The 15857-nt window shown below is 53.4% G+C and overlaps 4 protein-coding genes across 4 annotated transcripts; 2 read left to right on the forward strand and 2 right to left on the reverse strand.

Moving 5' to 3' along the window:
• Positions 1 to 154: 154 nt before the first annotated feature.
• Positions 155 to 718, reverse strand: W97_04074 (uncharacterized protein; the record flags this gene model as incomplete). The annotated part of the gene is made up of 1 exon (XM_007781967.1): positions 155 to 718. One exon carries the CDS (start codon positions 716 to 718, stop codon positions 155 to 157), a length of 564 nt encoding a protein of 187 aa, XP_007780157.1.
• Positions 719 to 1917: 1199 nt separating this feature from the next.
• Positions 1918 to 5494, forward strand: W97_04075 (uncharacterized protein; the record flags this gene model as incomplete). The annotated part of the gene is made up of 5 exons (XM_007781968.1): positions 1918 to 2618; positions 2678 to 3143; positions 3194 to 3334; positions 3385 to 4375; positions 4434 to 5494. The coding sequence occupies 5 exons, from the start codon at positions 1918 to 1920 to the stop codon at positions 5492 to 5494; spliced, it is 3360 nt and encodes a 1119-aa protein (XP_007780158.1).
• A 585-nt stretch (positions 5495 to 6079) lies between these two features.
• W97_04076 (uncharacterized protein) lies at positions 6080 to 6558 on the forward strand (the record flags this gene model as incomplete). Its single annotated transcript, XM_007781969.1, has 2 exons — positions 6080 to 6214; positions 6418 to 6558. The coding sequence occupies 2 exons, from the start codon at positions 6080 to 6082 to the stop codon at positions 6556 to 6558; spliced, it is 276 nt and encodes a 91-aa protein (XP_007780159.1).
• A 1656-nt stretch (positions 6559 to 8214) lies between these two features.
• On the reverse strand, positions 8215 to 8991 carry W97_04077 (uncharacterized protein; the record flags this gene model as incomplete). The annotated part of the gene is made up of 1 exon (XM_007781970.1): positions 8215 to 8991. One exon carries the CDS (start codon positions 8989 to 8991, stop codon positions 8215 to 8217), a length of 777 nt encoding a protein of 258 aa, XP_007780160.1.
• Positions 8992 to 15857: the final 6866 nt, after the last annotated feature.

Raw genomic sequence — 15857 nt, forward strand, 5'->3', positions numbered from 1 at the left:
AGACAGTGAGATGCGCCAAATGCAACCACGGAATAGAATACGGAGCCGCGATAAGCCCAGCCGCCAGGAGAAGCAGGCAGGTCAAGAATGCCGATGGAGTCACGACAACCGTCTGGGACGCCTTCCACGAGAGCTGCCTCCCTACACCTCACAGCTAGAAATTCCACCCCGGCTGAGGCACCCCTCTATGATGTATGTACATGTCGTGCCAGTTGGCCCTCATACAGCGATAAGCCCGCGGGACCTTGTACTGGCCGTTGGGTTCTTCCGGCCACAACGCATCGATCCAAGTCGCTCGATCGGGCCTCTTGTACGTGCGTGTGCGGAAGTCGTACCTCTTGTCTTCTTCGCGGAACGGGCGCACCCAAGGCGCTGCGCGCAGGGCAAAGTCTGGTCCCTGCTCATGGGGCATGTCAGTCCAGCGGGACCATCTGGCCCTAATGGGCCAGTTGTAAGGTCGGACGTTTCTTTCGCCGCCGATGGCGAGATGGATGTCCGGGCCCTTGTTCTGCAAGATGTCTTTGAGTCGGCCCATCTTCGTTCCGCGCTTTCCGTCTTTGGGCCATATAAAGGCGTAGGATGGCTTTCCTGTTGTGGTTCCTCGTCGCAGGCGTCGACCGTTTGGGGTGACCCAGCCTATGCCTGGGATAAAATCTCGTTGTGGTGGTCGCCAAGGGTGATGCACGGGCCTGTAGTCGACTCCCCGGTTGAAGTTCATTGTCGGTCGGTGAGACTCGTTGTTTTGTTGGTTGATGATGTCTCCTGTTGAGTGGGAGTCGATCTCGAGATGAGTTGGCTGGGAGATGTTTGATAGTCAGGTGCTGGAGAAGCAGTTGTCTCTGTCAATGAAGTGCTTCTGTGTTCCAGCTTATATGATCCCTTGCAATCTTCTATCTGCCTTCCACGGTTCTTCTGTTTGATCAAACACGTCTATGGCGGTGCTTTACTGACACCTGGCAAAAACAATTCTTTTGCTGTCTGCATGGCGATCTGAAGGCTAGCAACACAACAAACGGTTACGATACCCTTTCAAACACACCTAGAAGTGCGTGTCAGCATTTCTGCGCATCACACGCGACGCAGTTGAGGTCCTGTCCACCAACTCAGCCCAGCGTTCTACCACGAGACCTCATATCTCGCCTTATGAGGAGAACTAGCTCGTCCGCATTTCTCCGCTTCGGCACGTCCACCCTGAGATAGGGCCAGCCGCTTCTGATCTCCTTGCCTTTTATTGTCACCATTTCTATCAGGCGATCACGTTAGCACTTGGATATCTTCTGGCAAATGTGTACATGGAAAGAGAAGCTCGGTCGTAGTTGTTGAGGGATCCTGTGGTCCTACACCAACGTGAGCAGTCAGTCCTAGCTCACAAGCGGAAGTACCACAGCCAGCACAAGCACGATTGGACTACTACATTCGTCGGCTTAGGCTGCCTCACTGAAGCTTCAGTTCAACTCCTTATCCAATTATCTGGTATATCTGTGAATATTCCGCACGAGAGTGCAGTGGGTCCATCAGCAAGAAACGTTGGAGTATTAACTTCTACATGTAGACTAGGTAGGTGATTGATAGTCACAATTAGCTTTGTGTAGCAAAGTGATCAAAGATGATCAAGGAAGATCAAAGATGAGCGCAATACATAGACCGCAGGATTTGAAGAATCTGAATGTTCCCGTATCATTCAGTTGCAAGTGCCTCTTACTTGATGTTTGACTGTCGCTGGGTGAAGTCGGAGTTTCAGTCCCAGATCTGCCGACGATCGTGGAAGCTGCTCCGCCGAAACACGACCACCAAAAAGTTCCACGCAAAAGACACGGACGCGTCAAGCCGCCAATAGAGCTGCCCGCCAGCTTCAACACGCCAACCCTAGCCTCTGCGCCTTACCTCCCTTCTCCACCATTTATCCTATGTCCCAAGATGTCCAACATCTTCGGCAATCTGAACAATCAGCCTAAGCCCGCAGGCTCCAACATCTTTGGTAACCTGGGCCAAACAACGACCACAACATCGCAAACGACCCCTTCACTATTCGGTGCAGCACCTACCACGACTACCTCATCCGGCTTTTCCTTGTTTGGCACAGCTCCAGCAGCATCTAGTGGATCTCTATTCGGTAATCTAGGAGGCAACAAGACCACAGCACAAACCGCCCCATCGCTAAGCGGCTCTACCCTGTTTGGCTCACCTGCCCCTTCACAGCCAGCACAACAGTCGAGCGGCGGCCTCTTTTCAGGCTTGTCCGGGGCGTCAAAGCCGCCAGCGCCAAACTTGTTCAATGGTCTATTCGGAGCTCAAAATCAAGCACAACAGCCGGCCTCAGGAACTGCCACGTCGCAGCCTGCACCGACGCAATCGCTCTTTGGCGGGCTAGGTCAGCAGCAACAGCAACAGCCTGAGCAAACGCAGCAGCAGCAGCAACCGCAAAATGGTCCATCAGCGCAGGCAGCGTACTTCGACCACCTGCTCGAGCGCGGCAAGAAGAGGAACATGCAGGATGGGGCGAGCGTATTTGGGGAGCTGCCCAGCTTACAGTTGGGGCTTGGGGACATAGCGCGCAAGGTCAGGAATTTGGGGACTGGTGGGCCTAGCGCGCAGGCCGCAAAGGGGGACAGCAGGGCGTAGGCTATGATGTCGATCCGAGGTTTCTCACAACACGTTACTGACCATCTGATTACAGTCATTACCTCCTTGCAGCGTCAGGCGTTCAGACAGGTCCTGCTCTCCGCGAGCTCAACTCCTTCAGCGTTTCGGCCGGCGTTGGCGCCCCATCCTCGCTCCCACCCGTAGACACTGACCTGGACGCGTACGTCTCGAATCTTCGCACACAGTCCACACTCGATCTCATTGCGGAAGGCTTGGAGCAGTCCAAACGTGACTTCGACAATTTCTTGGAGGAGAATGTCCAGATTGAATGGGATGCGCAGCGTAGGAAGATATACGAGCATTTTGGGTTAGTGAGGAAGGACGAGCCGCTCAACCTTAGCACCAATGGCGCCTCGACCAGCACACCCGCACAACGAGGCGCATTTGGGAGATCGTCGCGCAGAGCAAGGCCTTTGAATGCGTCTGCGTTCGGCGCTTCTGGCATGGCCCGGTCGGTGCTTGGGGCTGCGCCAGGCACTGTGACCGAGCAAGGCGAAAAAGTGAGTTTCGAAGACGGCTTCAGCAGGCAGCGAGCTAACATTTCGTGCAGCCCCCAGAAGACAGGTTCTCGAGAGAGAAGCAAGAGAAGTACTCCGAGAAGGTCAAGCAACTCAACACGCTGAGACAGGATGGCTACGTCTATCCTGTAATACAGAACTTTGCTGAGGTGGAGGCACAAGCGGGAGTTGATGTAAGTAAATTGACCCTTCTTCTTAGTGGAGGTACTGACGGCAGCATCAGAGCACGTCCCAGTTGGTCGACGCGTACAAGGCGTTGGTCGACATAACAGGTGAAGATGCGAGCAAGCAACTACAGTCCGATGCTGGTGCAGTCAAGGAGCGACAGTACGCAAAGGACTATCTAGACGAGGCGCCGAATTCGCAACGAAGTATAGCTATCCGGAAGCGGATCCTGGACGGCTCGCGCAGGTTCTTGGAGAAATCATTCTACCGTCAACTTGAAGCTGCAATAGCAAAAAACCCGCGGGAAGCCAATCTTGGTGGCGTCCCATCCACTTTGAACAAGATTCGTGCCTACATCCGACTCCGCTCTGCGAGGAAAGAACTAGGTGCCGACAATGTGCAACTTCAAATGCTCGGCGACGACTACTGCTGGGTTCTGATCTTCTACCTCCTGCGATGTGGTCTTGTCAGAGAAGCGGCACAGTACGTCATGGACAATGAGCGTGCCATGAAGAGCATGGACCGGCCATTCCCACAGTTCATGATGGCCTACGCCAACAGCGAAGACAGGCGCTTGCCGCCGGACATGCAGAGGTCCATTAGCGGCATATACAACCAGCGCGCCCATGTAGCGGTGGACGAAACTCAAGATCCGTACCGTTTGGCCTGCTATAAAATCCTGGGTCGCTGCGAGCTAAGCAAACGTAGCTTCGACAGGATCAACCAAGGCATGGAAGACTGGGTATGGTTGCAGTTCAATCTTGCTCGAGAAGTCAGCCGCGTAGAGGAATCAGCAGGAGAGGCATTCGGCCTTGAGGATCTTAGGGCTACGATCAAAGAGATAGGCCAGCGGCACTTTCCCGCCGGATCAGAAGCCGCTGGGGGTGGAGCGGTGTACTTCTTCCTGCAAATACTTTCTGGGCTGTTTGAAGAAGCTGTCGCGTATCTGTATCGGCACAACTACGTGTCAGCAGTGCATTTTGGTATAGCGCTGGATTACTACGGTCTGCTTCGCGTCTCGGACTTCAACGTTGCCGGGTCAGATCTCTGTAAGTTGGAATTGGGTGCCTGTTTCTTCACTCGGAGCTAAGCTGACCTGCTATACAGTGACCTATACAACCAAGAATCAGCCTCAGATCAACTTCGCCCGCATGATAGGAATGTACACAGCCGACTTCCGTGCGGCAAAGGCTGAGACGGCTGTCGATTATCTCGCTCTCATCTGCCTAAACGCTGATCTGCCCGGACAACTAGGTCAATCACAGGCCACAGTGTGTCACGAAGCACTGACCGAGCTCGTACTGGAAACGCGCGAGTTCGCGCAGTTGCTCGGCGATATCAGGAGTGATGGCTCCCGAATCCCAGGATGCATAGAACAGCGAATGAGAGTGATCAAGGTTGCCGATCAACGAACCTTTCTCAAGAGCATCACCGTTCGAGCAGCCTCAGTAGCCGACGACAGCGGCCGCATCGCTGACGCGGTGCTTCTATACCATCTCGCAGAGGAGTACGACAACGTGGTCACCATCCTTAACCGCACCCTTTCCGAAGCCTTAGCAGTCGACCTAGGCCAAGACTCCATGCGCCTCGAGCCCCTGCGGCCCCGTCAACCCCAATCCAACTCCCCAGGCCAGCAGCAGATCCAAGACAGCAACAGCAGCCTCAGTCTCACAAGCGTTGAAGACCCCGCCATCCTCGCCCAAAACTTCGTGCGTGTTTACGAACGCAACGCCATGTACGAGCGCAAGATCCGGGCCGAGAATCGCGACGTCCTGAGGCTCCTCCTTAAGATCAACACCGTCAAAACGCACATCTCCGCCGGCCAGTGGGACGCAGCTCTCGACGCCGTCGTGGAGACCTCGCTACTCCCCATCAACGCGAATGGCTCGCTTCCAGCTATCAGAGCTGCGGCGCAGAACTTCAACCAGAGCTCCACGGTGCTGTCGAAATGTATTCCGAACTTGCTTGTTTGGACGATTCTGGCGTGTGGACGACAGAGGGAGCATTTTCTGCAGGGGCAGTTTGAGCCGAAGGCGAAGGAGGAGAGGGCGGAGAAGTATCTGTCCGTCGCTCGGGATTTGATGGTGTTTGCCGGGTTGGTTAGGTTTAGACTTCCGCCGAGGGTTAGTGAGATGTTGGCGAGGGTTGGCCAGGATGTTGGTGTTTGATTGAGATAGAAAGCGTTGTGACTATCAGGGAAAGCATTTTAAGCTGTGGGATGCTTGTTGTGCGGTAGATGTATGCTGCACTTCTTACAGCGTGTGGGACAGACGAGTGATAACTTGCATCATAAATAATGGGATATATTGCCTGAAAAATCGAGTGAAGCTGTAGTGGCCAGGTATATACATATCAATCGCTCTGTACCTAAACCTGAAGTTGGGGTTAACCCTCGAGCTCAATCACAATTCAAACCCTATACTAGGTATGACGATATAAATTTCATCCAGCACAAGAGCTCTCCAAGCTCCTGGCAGAAGCCGAAGATTTGCCGCGCATCCTGCATTCAGAATCTTTTCCCTGAGCAACACCGCGCTCATCAACAACAGTAATACAACCTCACCAGAACACTTCCTGCTAGTTAGCGACGTCTGAGCTAGCTTCCGCGACCTTCTCCTGAGCTTCACGCCGCGCGCGCACCCGCGAATACACCTCTCGATATCCACGTCATCCAAGCCCCATCCCAGCTTCAACATCTCGGTCACCGAATCCATCTCTAATAGCCACCCTCAAGACTCCCACCCTACGTCACCATGCCCGCCAAACGCCAACCCGTCTCCGTCTACAACGGCAACGCGCCGCAGCCGCAAGGTTACGCAAAAGCCGTCATCGACGGCCTCACAGCGCCCGAGAACCGGAGTGTCCTGACCGCTGTCGGACTGTTCGCTGTATGTTTCCCCCCTGCGCCGGCAAAGGAGATATCTGGGGGCTGGGAAAGGTGATGTAAGGGGCTGGGCTGATATACTGGGATGACTATAGGCTGGTGTTGCGTTTCTGCATAGTAGCTGGAGCGAGATTTTGCTTCCTCCGTAAGTTCCTGAAGGAGTATGGGGGTAGTATTGAAGCGGTATTGACGCTGACACGGGAACAGGGCGTAGAGGATGTTCTCGTTGCGGTTTGTGTTGGTGCGGCCGGTGCGGTCGATGCGACAGCATGGCTACAAGCGGCTGGGAGGGTACACAACAGCCATACAAAGGGGATAGGGGAAAGGGGCTGCGCTGCTATACGATAGCGTGTGGAGTGGTCGTGCATCATACAGCATCTGAGAGGCGTACATGGGGATTCCGCTCGCACGATTTCTTGGAGTAGTTTGAGCGCTGCATATTCACAACATGGCTCAGAGGCTTTGTTTTAGGGAAAGCGCTTTTTGTTCAGTGGTAGTGTGAATATTTTCAGCCAGTATTGCTCAGATCACTTATCTTCAGAAGTGATACTGTGGTTCAATGAGCATCCTGTGACTTCTACGATGCCTAGTAGCCTCTAACCAACCCTCCCCATCGCGGCTATCAGGACCTGTATACGCTCTTCGCGACTCTTCCCTACCTTAACACAGACTGAGTCCAACCGTGCTAGTAGCTGGACACAGCCTCAGGTCTACGTCCCAGGCGCACTCTCGCAAGATCCTAGTACTCAAACGCGTCGCAGCACAAGGCAGCCTGACCGCAACTCAGCCTCTCCGCTGAAAGCGATGCCTATTTCCCCTCATATGAAGAACAAGGCACAACCGGCCCCCAAGGCATGCGGAGAATCCTTCCGCGTCACGGTTGCTGGGTGCTGCGTCTTCCGGCCGAGAGCCAGGCACACTGAAATGAATTGATAACATAGCCCCAGGCTGCATTCCTCCATCGTGAGCGTGGGACTCGGCAGCTTCTCGCACTGCTGCCTCAACAGCCACGCGTCTTCCGCACCGTCTCATGCGCGGGCCGCTTCACCAAGCCTGACTGCCTTACGAGTGAAGATTCTGCCGCGGCTTTGGCCTATTTGACTTTTGCAACAAATGCCATATTGCGACAAATGCCATATTGCGGCTGCAGATGCTGTGTGGTGACGTGATGACCCTTTTTTCATGATGATCGTGACCCGAGGCTCACAAAATCTCTGCGCGGACAGCCAGGGTCTATTGCCATCGTTATGCCATCCATTATGCCATCTCTTACAACATCCTAACATTATAACATCCTCGCCGTCGAATCGCACGAAATCTTTTCCGCTACGCTACGGAGCTATCCACGGCCGAGTCAAGGCCGGCGAAGCGGCGAGATAGATGGCCGATAAGAATCCGTGGATTGGCCGAATTAAGAACCCGCAGCCGAGCGGGCCCGTTTCCCCCTCCGTCGCATTCGTGATTGCACACGCGGCGCCCGAGGCGGTGGATCGCGGTTTTTGGCGCTAAGCCCTGACGATTCGGTGCAGGGGGCAGGGGTAGCTCGGCGTGAGCGAGCTGGAGATTCCGTAAGGTTGTCTCGGCGTTAAGGAGTTAAGCGAATAGGGCGTCAGCTGAGTGCGCGTTGTGATGCTTAGGTCAGATGTGGAGAGTTTTGGGTTCGTTGCACCAAGGAGGATGGAGTCTGAGGAGAGCTGAGTATTGATGATGTTTTAGTTTGATTGTGTGAGCTATCTGAGTCTCGACCCCATGATGAGGGGGAGAGCTACCCTGAAGTCCGTCGTTCGTGATCCTCCCCAGCAGAAGAGGAAAGAAATGGTACATTGAGTGGAATGCTGCCTCGCGGCCTGCCCGCCTGCGCCGCTGATTCCTGCCTGAATGCAAAGAAAGTGAAAAACGTGTTGATATCATGCGCTGCCCAAACGCCTGCGCTGATCAAGATCGCTTGCTCTGTACGCTTGAAAGAAAGACAAATGCAGCCAAGAGCCCGCTGATGTGTGCGCATCATGCTGCCGCGATGAGTGGTGCATTCCTTTCCGGTATGAAGAAGCCTTCTTGGTCAAAGGCTGACTGCGCCGATGCCGAGAGCGGTGCGTGCTTCTCGTCGAAGAAGCCAGTTGTGACAATGGCTTTCCTCTGCTTCTCCGTGTATTCGATGGTGATCTGAGGCGGTGATGTTGGCGGTGACTCGTCGTCTGAGTCTTCGTCGTGCACGAGCTCTGGTGGTGAAGCGGAGGAAGAGACGCGGGTGAGTGCGTGCTCCTCGTCGTACTCCTCGTCCTCGTACATGTCCTCATCGTCGTGAATGGTGGCTGGTCGTGGTGACGGTATCCTTCTGGGAGGGCTGATCATCTCAAAATCCCCCTCGTCGATGTCTGAATCCGAATCGCTGTCTGAGGTGTCTGACTCTCCATCCCACTCCTCCCTTGGCTCCTCCACGATGGTGTCTGCCCACTCGATGTGTGCTGACTCCGTTCTCCTGGAAGCGTTCTTCACTGTCTCGTTGAACCAAGCATCCTGCTCCCGCTCGGCCTCCTGGAGATCAAGCATGAGCGAGTCGAGGAGATTTGCGTGGCCGACGAGGAGTCTGAGGTTGTGGTCAGGCCGGGAGGCTTCCTTGCCCAGCTTTGACCTGGCCGAGGCGGCGATGTAGTAAGTTTGTGTGAGGCTCATCTTCTGCTTCTTCTGGGGTGGCTGTGGTGAGGCTGCCGGCAAATAGGTGCGAGTAGTCTCTGCTGAGAAAGGTTCGAAATGTGCCTGGAGACGGAGGTGTGAAGGCATTATGGTGTGTATGTGTGTGTGTTTAGGCAGAAGAGTTTTATGAAGTGCCTTTGGGTGAGTCAGTGCCTGAAATCTTTTCTACTCAGACGTGCATGAGGGAACTTACGATAGTTAAGCAGGCAGTCGGGTAGCGCGGCGCAGGCTTGCCGGTTCTGATCGAAGGCGGTCTGCGAGTGCGATGTGACACAGGGATGTGGTTCGGTAGGGCTAGCGTCCGTTGGTGGTGACCAGCACAGGCTATCGAGCGTTGATAATGGATTTGAATTTTCGTTGACTGCTTGAGGGGCTTTGTGTCTGTAGTTGGATGTTCGACTGGTGGAAATGTGTGCTGAGCGGGCGGAGGCAGACTTCTTTATGTTCGTGACCGACGCTGGTTCGGCGCCCTGGTTCAGCATCAGGATGACACCGCAACCAAGCAGCCAAGCGGGAAACACGGACGTACCGTAACTCCATGCAAGTCTGCCAACGGAGCTTGCGGCCTGGCGGTGACCAAGAGACAGCCCGAAGCCGGACGTTACCAAGCACCGACGCGACAAAACCCCTGCAACACTGCTCGCCAAAGCCAGTCGTACCCTGGCACGAGCGATGAATCACCGCTGAGCCGTCCGCAATTCCCACTCAAGCCCTTGGAACGATCCCAGGGCGGATTACGCAGCAGCCTCTCGGCCGACTTGTCGACATTTCGTGCGCGCCTTTCGCATGCGACATTATTCATCCGTCACCGCGTGTGTTTGATCTGTCCTATCGCATCCCTTCCTTGGATGATTCATTCGGAGACATTCTCATCACGCAAGGCCGCTTCACCGACCGCGGTTTCAAGCCCCAGGGCACTTCTCGCGATGAGTCCTATCAACACGCCGGCCATCAGATTACTCAAAACCCGCTGCCGTGCGCTCTCAGTGTGGCTGCCTGACACAGCCCTACACATGTATCTTTTTCTCGCTTGGCTGGCCATGCATGCGACGCTGCTGAGGTGTTCCTCCTGATCTCCTGCGCGAGCCTCGCAAAGCTGACGCGACGCACGCGACGCCCAAGGACATGCAGCTGCTCTCCAACGCAGCCACCCAATCTCTCGCAAGCCTTCCCGCAAGCCTTTCCTACACCTGTTGCACGGAGTTGCCGCAGATCACAGGCCTTGTTTCTGCAGTGGACTAATTAGGAAATCCACGATATCGTAAAGCGACACTGCCCACTGCGACGCTGTACCTGGGAAAGTCGACTCTCGTTTGGAATTCGATAGGAAATGTGTTGATGTCGTGACCGCTTTAGAGCACAATATGCACCGTCCAGTTCCATGACAACCTGCATCGTTGCGACATTTTGCGGAGGCAGTCACCCCTAACGTTATGCACCGCTGGTTCTCGGAGCCTGCAATGTCCGTGTCGGAGACATTTCAAAGTTCACGATGTCTTTTGCCCCGCATGTGATGGTTTGACCTGTGGATCACTTGAACCACCGGCGGGGTTTCTCAAAAGTCCTGTCAGAAGACAAGACAATCCTGGGACCGGCCTCTTCAAAGCTCCGTGCATGCCGATTGTTAAGCTCACGATGAAGCTTGTCAAATTCTTCACGGTGAGCACAGGGGGTCAGCTACACGACTGCGACGACTCATCGAGGAATCAGAGGGCAGCGTTAATTGGCTGACAATCGCGCTGATAAATAATTCTCGTAGGGCTGATTACCGTGCAGTTGCTCGTCTGGCCGCTCTCGCCGAGAAGTGGGAGTCAGTGCACAGAACGATGATTTCCAATTAACCAAATCATGATGCCATCAGTGTTGTAAGACGCAGCTCCACAATCAAACGGCTTCCTGCACGCCGTGAGACAGGAGGGCGTCAGAAACACCAAGCGGTCTGCATCGCGATGGATTTCATCGCTTTCTGCAATGCAACCCTTCGCTTGCTCCCGCTCCTCCCATTGGCGTCCGTCAACTTTATTCCAGCACGCGGCCTCCGCTTGGCGATTGCTATCTGTGGTCAAAGTCAGCTTCTCGAAGGACGCTTGTGCCGGATCAAGCGTGCAGTTCCTGGTGGATGTTTCGTTACTTACATAGAACATTCTTTCGTACCTCGTATCTCATGTTTACTACATCGAGTCAAACTGCTGCGGCTGAGCGATACCGCCGTATCGTCCTCTTCAATAGACATTCATCTATTCCTGTCACACTTCATTCCTCGCTTAGCCGACTGTTGTCATGCACCATCAAGCGACGCAGTCAGCCAGCCAGCCTTACAAGAGGCGCCGCAAGGGGAACCGCATTGCAACCCTTCTGCTATGTCTCACGCCAGCCCACGCCAGCCCTAATCAAGTAAACCCGCAGTGGAAACTCACCGCCTGAGGCGCGTGCAGGCCCCTGCCGCTACCCGTTCCGTTACTCTTCCTGAATGCTGGGTTACGGAGGCGCCGATCAGCGATGCGGCTTCCCGTTATCTCCCTGCCAACGTCGTGTTGATGAGATGCTTGTGGAATTCGCTGTTTGTGCCAGGAGCACCGTTGAGTCAAATAATTCTTGAATAGAGCGCGCAGTGAGCAGCATTGTCAACAACAGCTTATTGCTATCGTCAGTAATGCTGACTGTAGATACCACGGGGAAGGTAATATTGCAATGGAACAAGGCAAGTGTTTCAAGGCAGCGAATTGTCCGCGCCGTTGGCACCTTTGCCATCGCTGATTCTTCGAATCCCTCCAAGGCTTTATGCAAACTCATGCTTCAAAACGACGTGCAGTTTTTCCAATTTCATCAGAGTTTTCAGCTATTTTACTCCCTCCAGTACCTTTAATCTAAGAATTTTTGTTCTCAAAGTTGTCGTTCTATGCGTGTTGTAATGTACACGTCACAGCAAGAGGCGGTACCAACTGGTAAGCGGTGAACAGAAGCAGGTAATGTGTCCGTCATAAGGAGGGCTACGAGACACAACAGCCCTCGCATATCCTGCTCTCACGTCCTGTTTAACACGCTATGCAAACGTCACAAAGCAACTACGCAGCTTGACACGTAACTCACAACAATAACTCTAACCAGAACATCTTGGTCAACCAGAAACATGTCACTTTACTGTTGATCTTACTTCCATAGTTACATTTGGACCATACCTTGTTCAAAGCATAACTAACAGAACTCTTACTAACCACACAACCGTCAAAATTGACCCCACCAGCATAACATCGCTCCGCCCATAGCTGGCCGCCATGCGTCCAGCTTTTCGGCGTTTACCGTCAGCGTCCTAGACACTCGGCTCCGACACGCTCACTACCACCGTAGGTTGATTACGGGCAACTGGGCATCGCCGTGATACGCCGTCTTGCTACGCGATTGTCGACGAGGAAGTCTGACTCGTCCCGATAATATCACGTACTTTCAAAGCACGCATCGCGCAACATTTGTCACACAACGCTGGGCTCAATGATAATCTATCCTATATGGCTGGGACTTACGATAGCGGCTGAACTTGCTAAGCCGGCCTCGTCGGCCTGACTCTTCTACCCAAGATTAAAGAATCGCCTGAAGTTGGGCTCCGGAACTGTATACAATCCCATAGCGAGGGCGACACTACATCGCCACGGAGCAGGCTTGCATTCTTGCGGCATCCAATCAGCGCAATACGCCAATCAGTTGACACACTCTCTCTTTCACTCCGCGGCGCAATTTTTTGATAGGTCGCCGCTCTTCTCTTTTTTCTTTTACGACGCGAGGCACCACGACGTCGAAACGCACCCTCTTGATGACAGGCATCAATTCTTCGACCCCCGTTTCTCTTCTCTTCTCTGCACGGCGCAATGCGTCAGTGGGTCAAACTCTCTTCCAACTCTCGATGGCATGCGCCGCCGCTTAGTCCGTTCCGCTTTATTCTTCGCTGCGGCGACGGAACGAGGCAGAATGGGACATGGAAGACAACATGACAGTTGACTTGAGTCTGGCTTCCACTGCCTGCACCCGCTGCGCCCGAGACCTAAAGCCACTCGCAAAGTTTCGAAATCCTTTCAAGCACGACGAGAACCTGGTCACAAGCATGGAGGGATGGAACTTGCCAGTTGAGCAGGCTTCAAAGCCATTGCGGTGGATGGAGTGGCGCTGAGCCGAGGCGAGCGATCTCTGCCGATTTGTTTTGCGGTTTTAGCGAGACTGGCTCCATGAACCTCCACTTGCGTCGGTGTATTCAACCTTTACCGTCGGTGGACCGCTGAGCGATACCTGACCTCACACTTCGCCTTTGGGCTGATACCTCTCGTGCAACCTCTTGACAGCGAGGATGAGGAGTCCCCAACGGCTGTTATCCATCAGAACCGGGTACTCCTTCCTGCTGGTGTGTTGATGTGTTGAAAATGATAAGACACGGCGAACCGTTTGTGCGAACGACAACAGTTCCGGAATTTTCCTTCTGCCAGGTCCAGTCTGTTGCGTTGACACTGAGATGATGATGAGAGATAATTGCCGAACACTACTCAAAATGACAGTCACCACGGAGTAAGTTGATGGATTACCTGTCATTAATACACACTGACTAGATGATAGGTACTAGCACAGCAATCTAGTAATCTTAGGCCACGTAGAAGGCGACCTCGAGTATCCACGAGGAGCCACAACCCCAGATCAGTTCGAGGAGCGAGTTGAAGATAAAAACGTTTGGGCGCGGCTCAGAGCTGTTGAAAAGCTAGACCTAGAAGAAATGGATGGCCACAACTGTAGCGGCGCCCTCCGACTGCCTCACCGAGCGTGAAGAACCTGCCAGATTGCCCAAGAAGCGGGTGCGTTATCGTTGGAGAGCACCGGAAAGAAGTAGCCGAGGCCTGATAGATGGTAGTGCCCTGGCGAAAGAGAAAGACACTAGATGTCTGCAGCGGTAAGGGCTATGCATATGACTGAACACACCTCGACGCTCTCCTCGAGAAATACGTACGCAGCGGACTGTTAGCAACTGGCCGCCGGCGGAAGACGGCATGGCTCGGGTCTCTCGGCACTATCCGCAGTAACACGCGCCTTTATCCAGGACGCACTTGAACGAGGCACCCGGTCTTGGGACGTCATAATCGCACGAGTTCTCGCTATCGTGCTAGTAGCAGCTTTGGCTAATCGTGGTGGGGATGTCGTGCGCGCTAAACGATATACCGGAATAGAATACATGCGATATAAAGATATCAAGGTAGTACTTAACGGAGACAATTTAGTGGAGCATTTGGTTGGATACTTCACTCCTATAGCAGGAAAAGGAAAAAAGTTAGTATCATTCTTCCCCTTTTGCAAAGGTAGCGACAAGCTCTTACAGCTTATTCCCCTACGTCTTATGTGCTCGTGGATTTGGACCGTGCTACGTAAAATCCCTCGCAACATGTTGTTTGGATCGTTCCGACTTCGAAAGGTTCCGCACCAAAATCTATAAGGTCTACAGCAATTGAGGAAGGATCTAGCAAGCGCTATATCACCTGGCCGTATGATCTAGTCCGAACCTTCATCCTAACAAGAGAAAATATGACTATTGCACCCTCGAAATTGAGTCTTATACGGTTGTACCCGATAGAAGAAGCAGAACATCTGCGAACTCTATCACACACGAGGCATATCTTGCAACTTCTCGACAAAGCCAACTATACAAGCGGTCGGGTCTCTTCGATGAGACCTTCACATTCACCACGGAATAAAAGCGCGATCGTGGTTGAAGACCCTAATAACAAGAGCTCATACATGGCTAGTAACTCGGCAGATAGCAGCCAAGCTGGATAGTTGTAGAAGGATTTACAGGAAGACTCACAGAGGGGTTCACTATGGTTGAAACGCATTGAGGGGTTTCAGAAGCTGCGGAACTGTACGACGAGAGACAAACAGTAGCCTATAACCGTCTCGTAAAGCAGATCGTAGGGGAAAGCTTCCAGCTCACGCTAGACAAGATTATAGCTATTAGTACTATTATCAACACCATGCGGCAAGTACTGGGATTCTACATAATCAGGCGAACGCATAGTACTAAGTGGTTTAGGCACGCTATAGCGGACATGCCACCGCATTTATATCAGGATGTCACCGTGCGGCTCACTAACAAGACTCTAAAGCGTCTTCTACAGGCAGAGATTAGCAGGACTGAAGCTGCCTTGGCGAACAGACTCTAGGCTATGCAGGATGCATGGAACGCGAAGTCGCATAAAGAGCGGAAGAACCAAACCTACCCTGAGGTTCTTCCAAAACACGAGTGGCTCAACGAGACCCGCCGGGCGCGAGTGTTTACGGAGTTTGGGGCCCAGTCAACATCCTATAGGACGCTGGCCCGACGGATGACACCTTTTTGTTTCACCTCCTTGAAAGTCGTTGAGCCAGACTCAAGCAAGAACAGCTAGCCCAGCGGAGATCTTAGGTAGGAGATGGGGCGCTCTCTCTCCAGGCGCTTCGTGCATTTCTGCACCGAGACTCCGCATGGTCCTGATGTCTGAAAGTATCCCCGGCTACAACACACTTGGAAGTACAGTGAATTCAAAGGAATCAATGAACACAGCGCGCAGACCCCTAGGACACGTTTGACGCGACGGTCATCCATATCCTCGATGAGGACATCGACGCAAGGATGCAGCAGAAGAAGTCTGGCCGTAGCAAAGAAGTTAACGGGGTGACACACGCCGCCATCATGGAGCTGCCTTACACTTTCGCTTGACCATAATGCTATCACGAACCTTCCTAGCGAACAAGTAGACGGACGTATATACGCTAACTTACGTTCCTGGCCGCCACAAGCACCCATTTAGCTCGGTCGTTCACAGCACTAGAGACAGCAGACAGGGGAGATCAACCCCGGAATTCAAACTCGACGGTCGTCGACAGTCTCAGATTTTCAAAGCACCACCCCTCGTCCTGGATCAGGATGATCGAGAAGACACGGTTCA

Source organism: Coniosporium apollinis (genome assembly GCF_000281105.1).
Source record: "Coniosporium apollinis CBS 100218 chromosome Unknown supercont1.17, whole genome shotgun sequence".
Classification (NCBI taxonomy): Eukaryota; Fungi; Ascomycota; class Dothideomycetes; genus Coniosporium; species Coniosporium apollinis.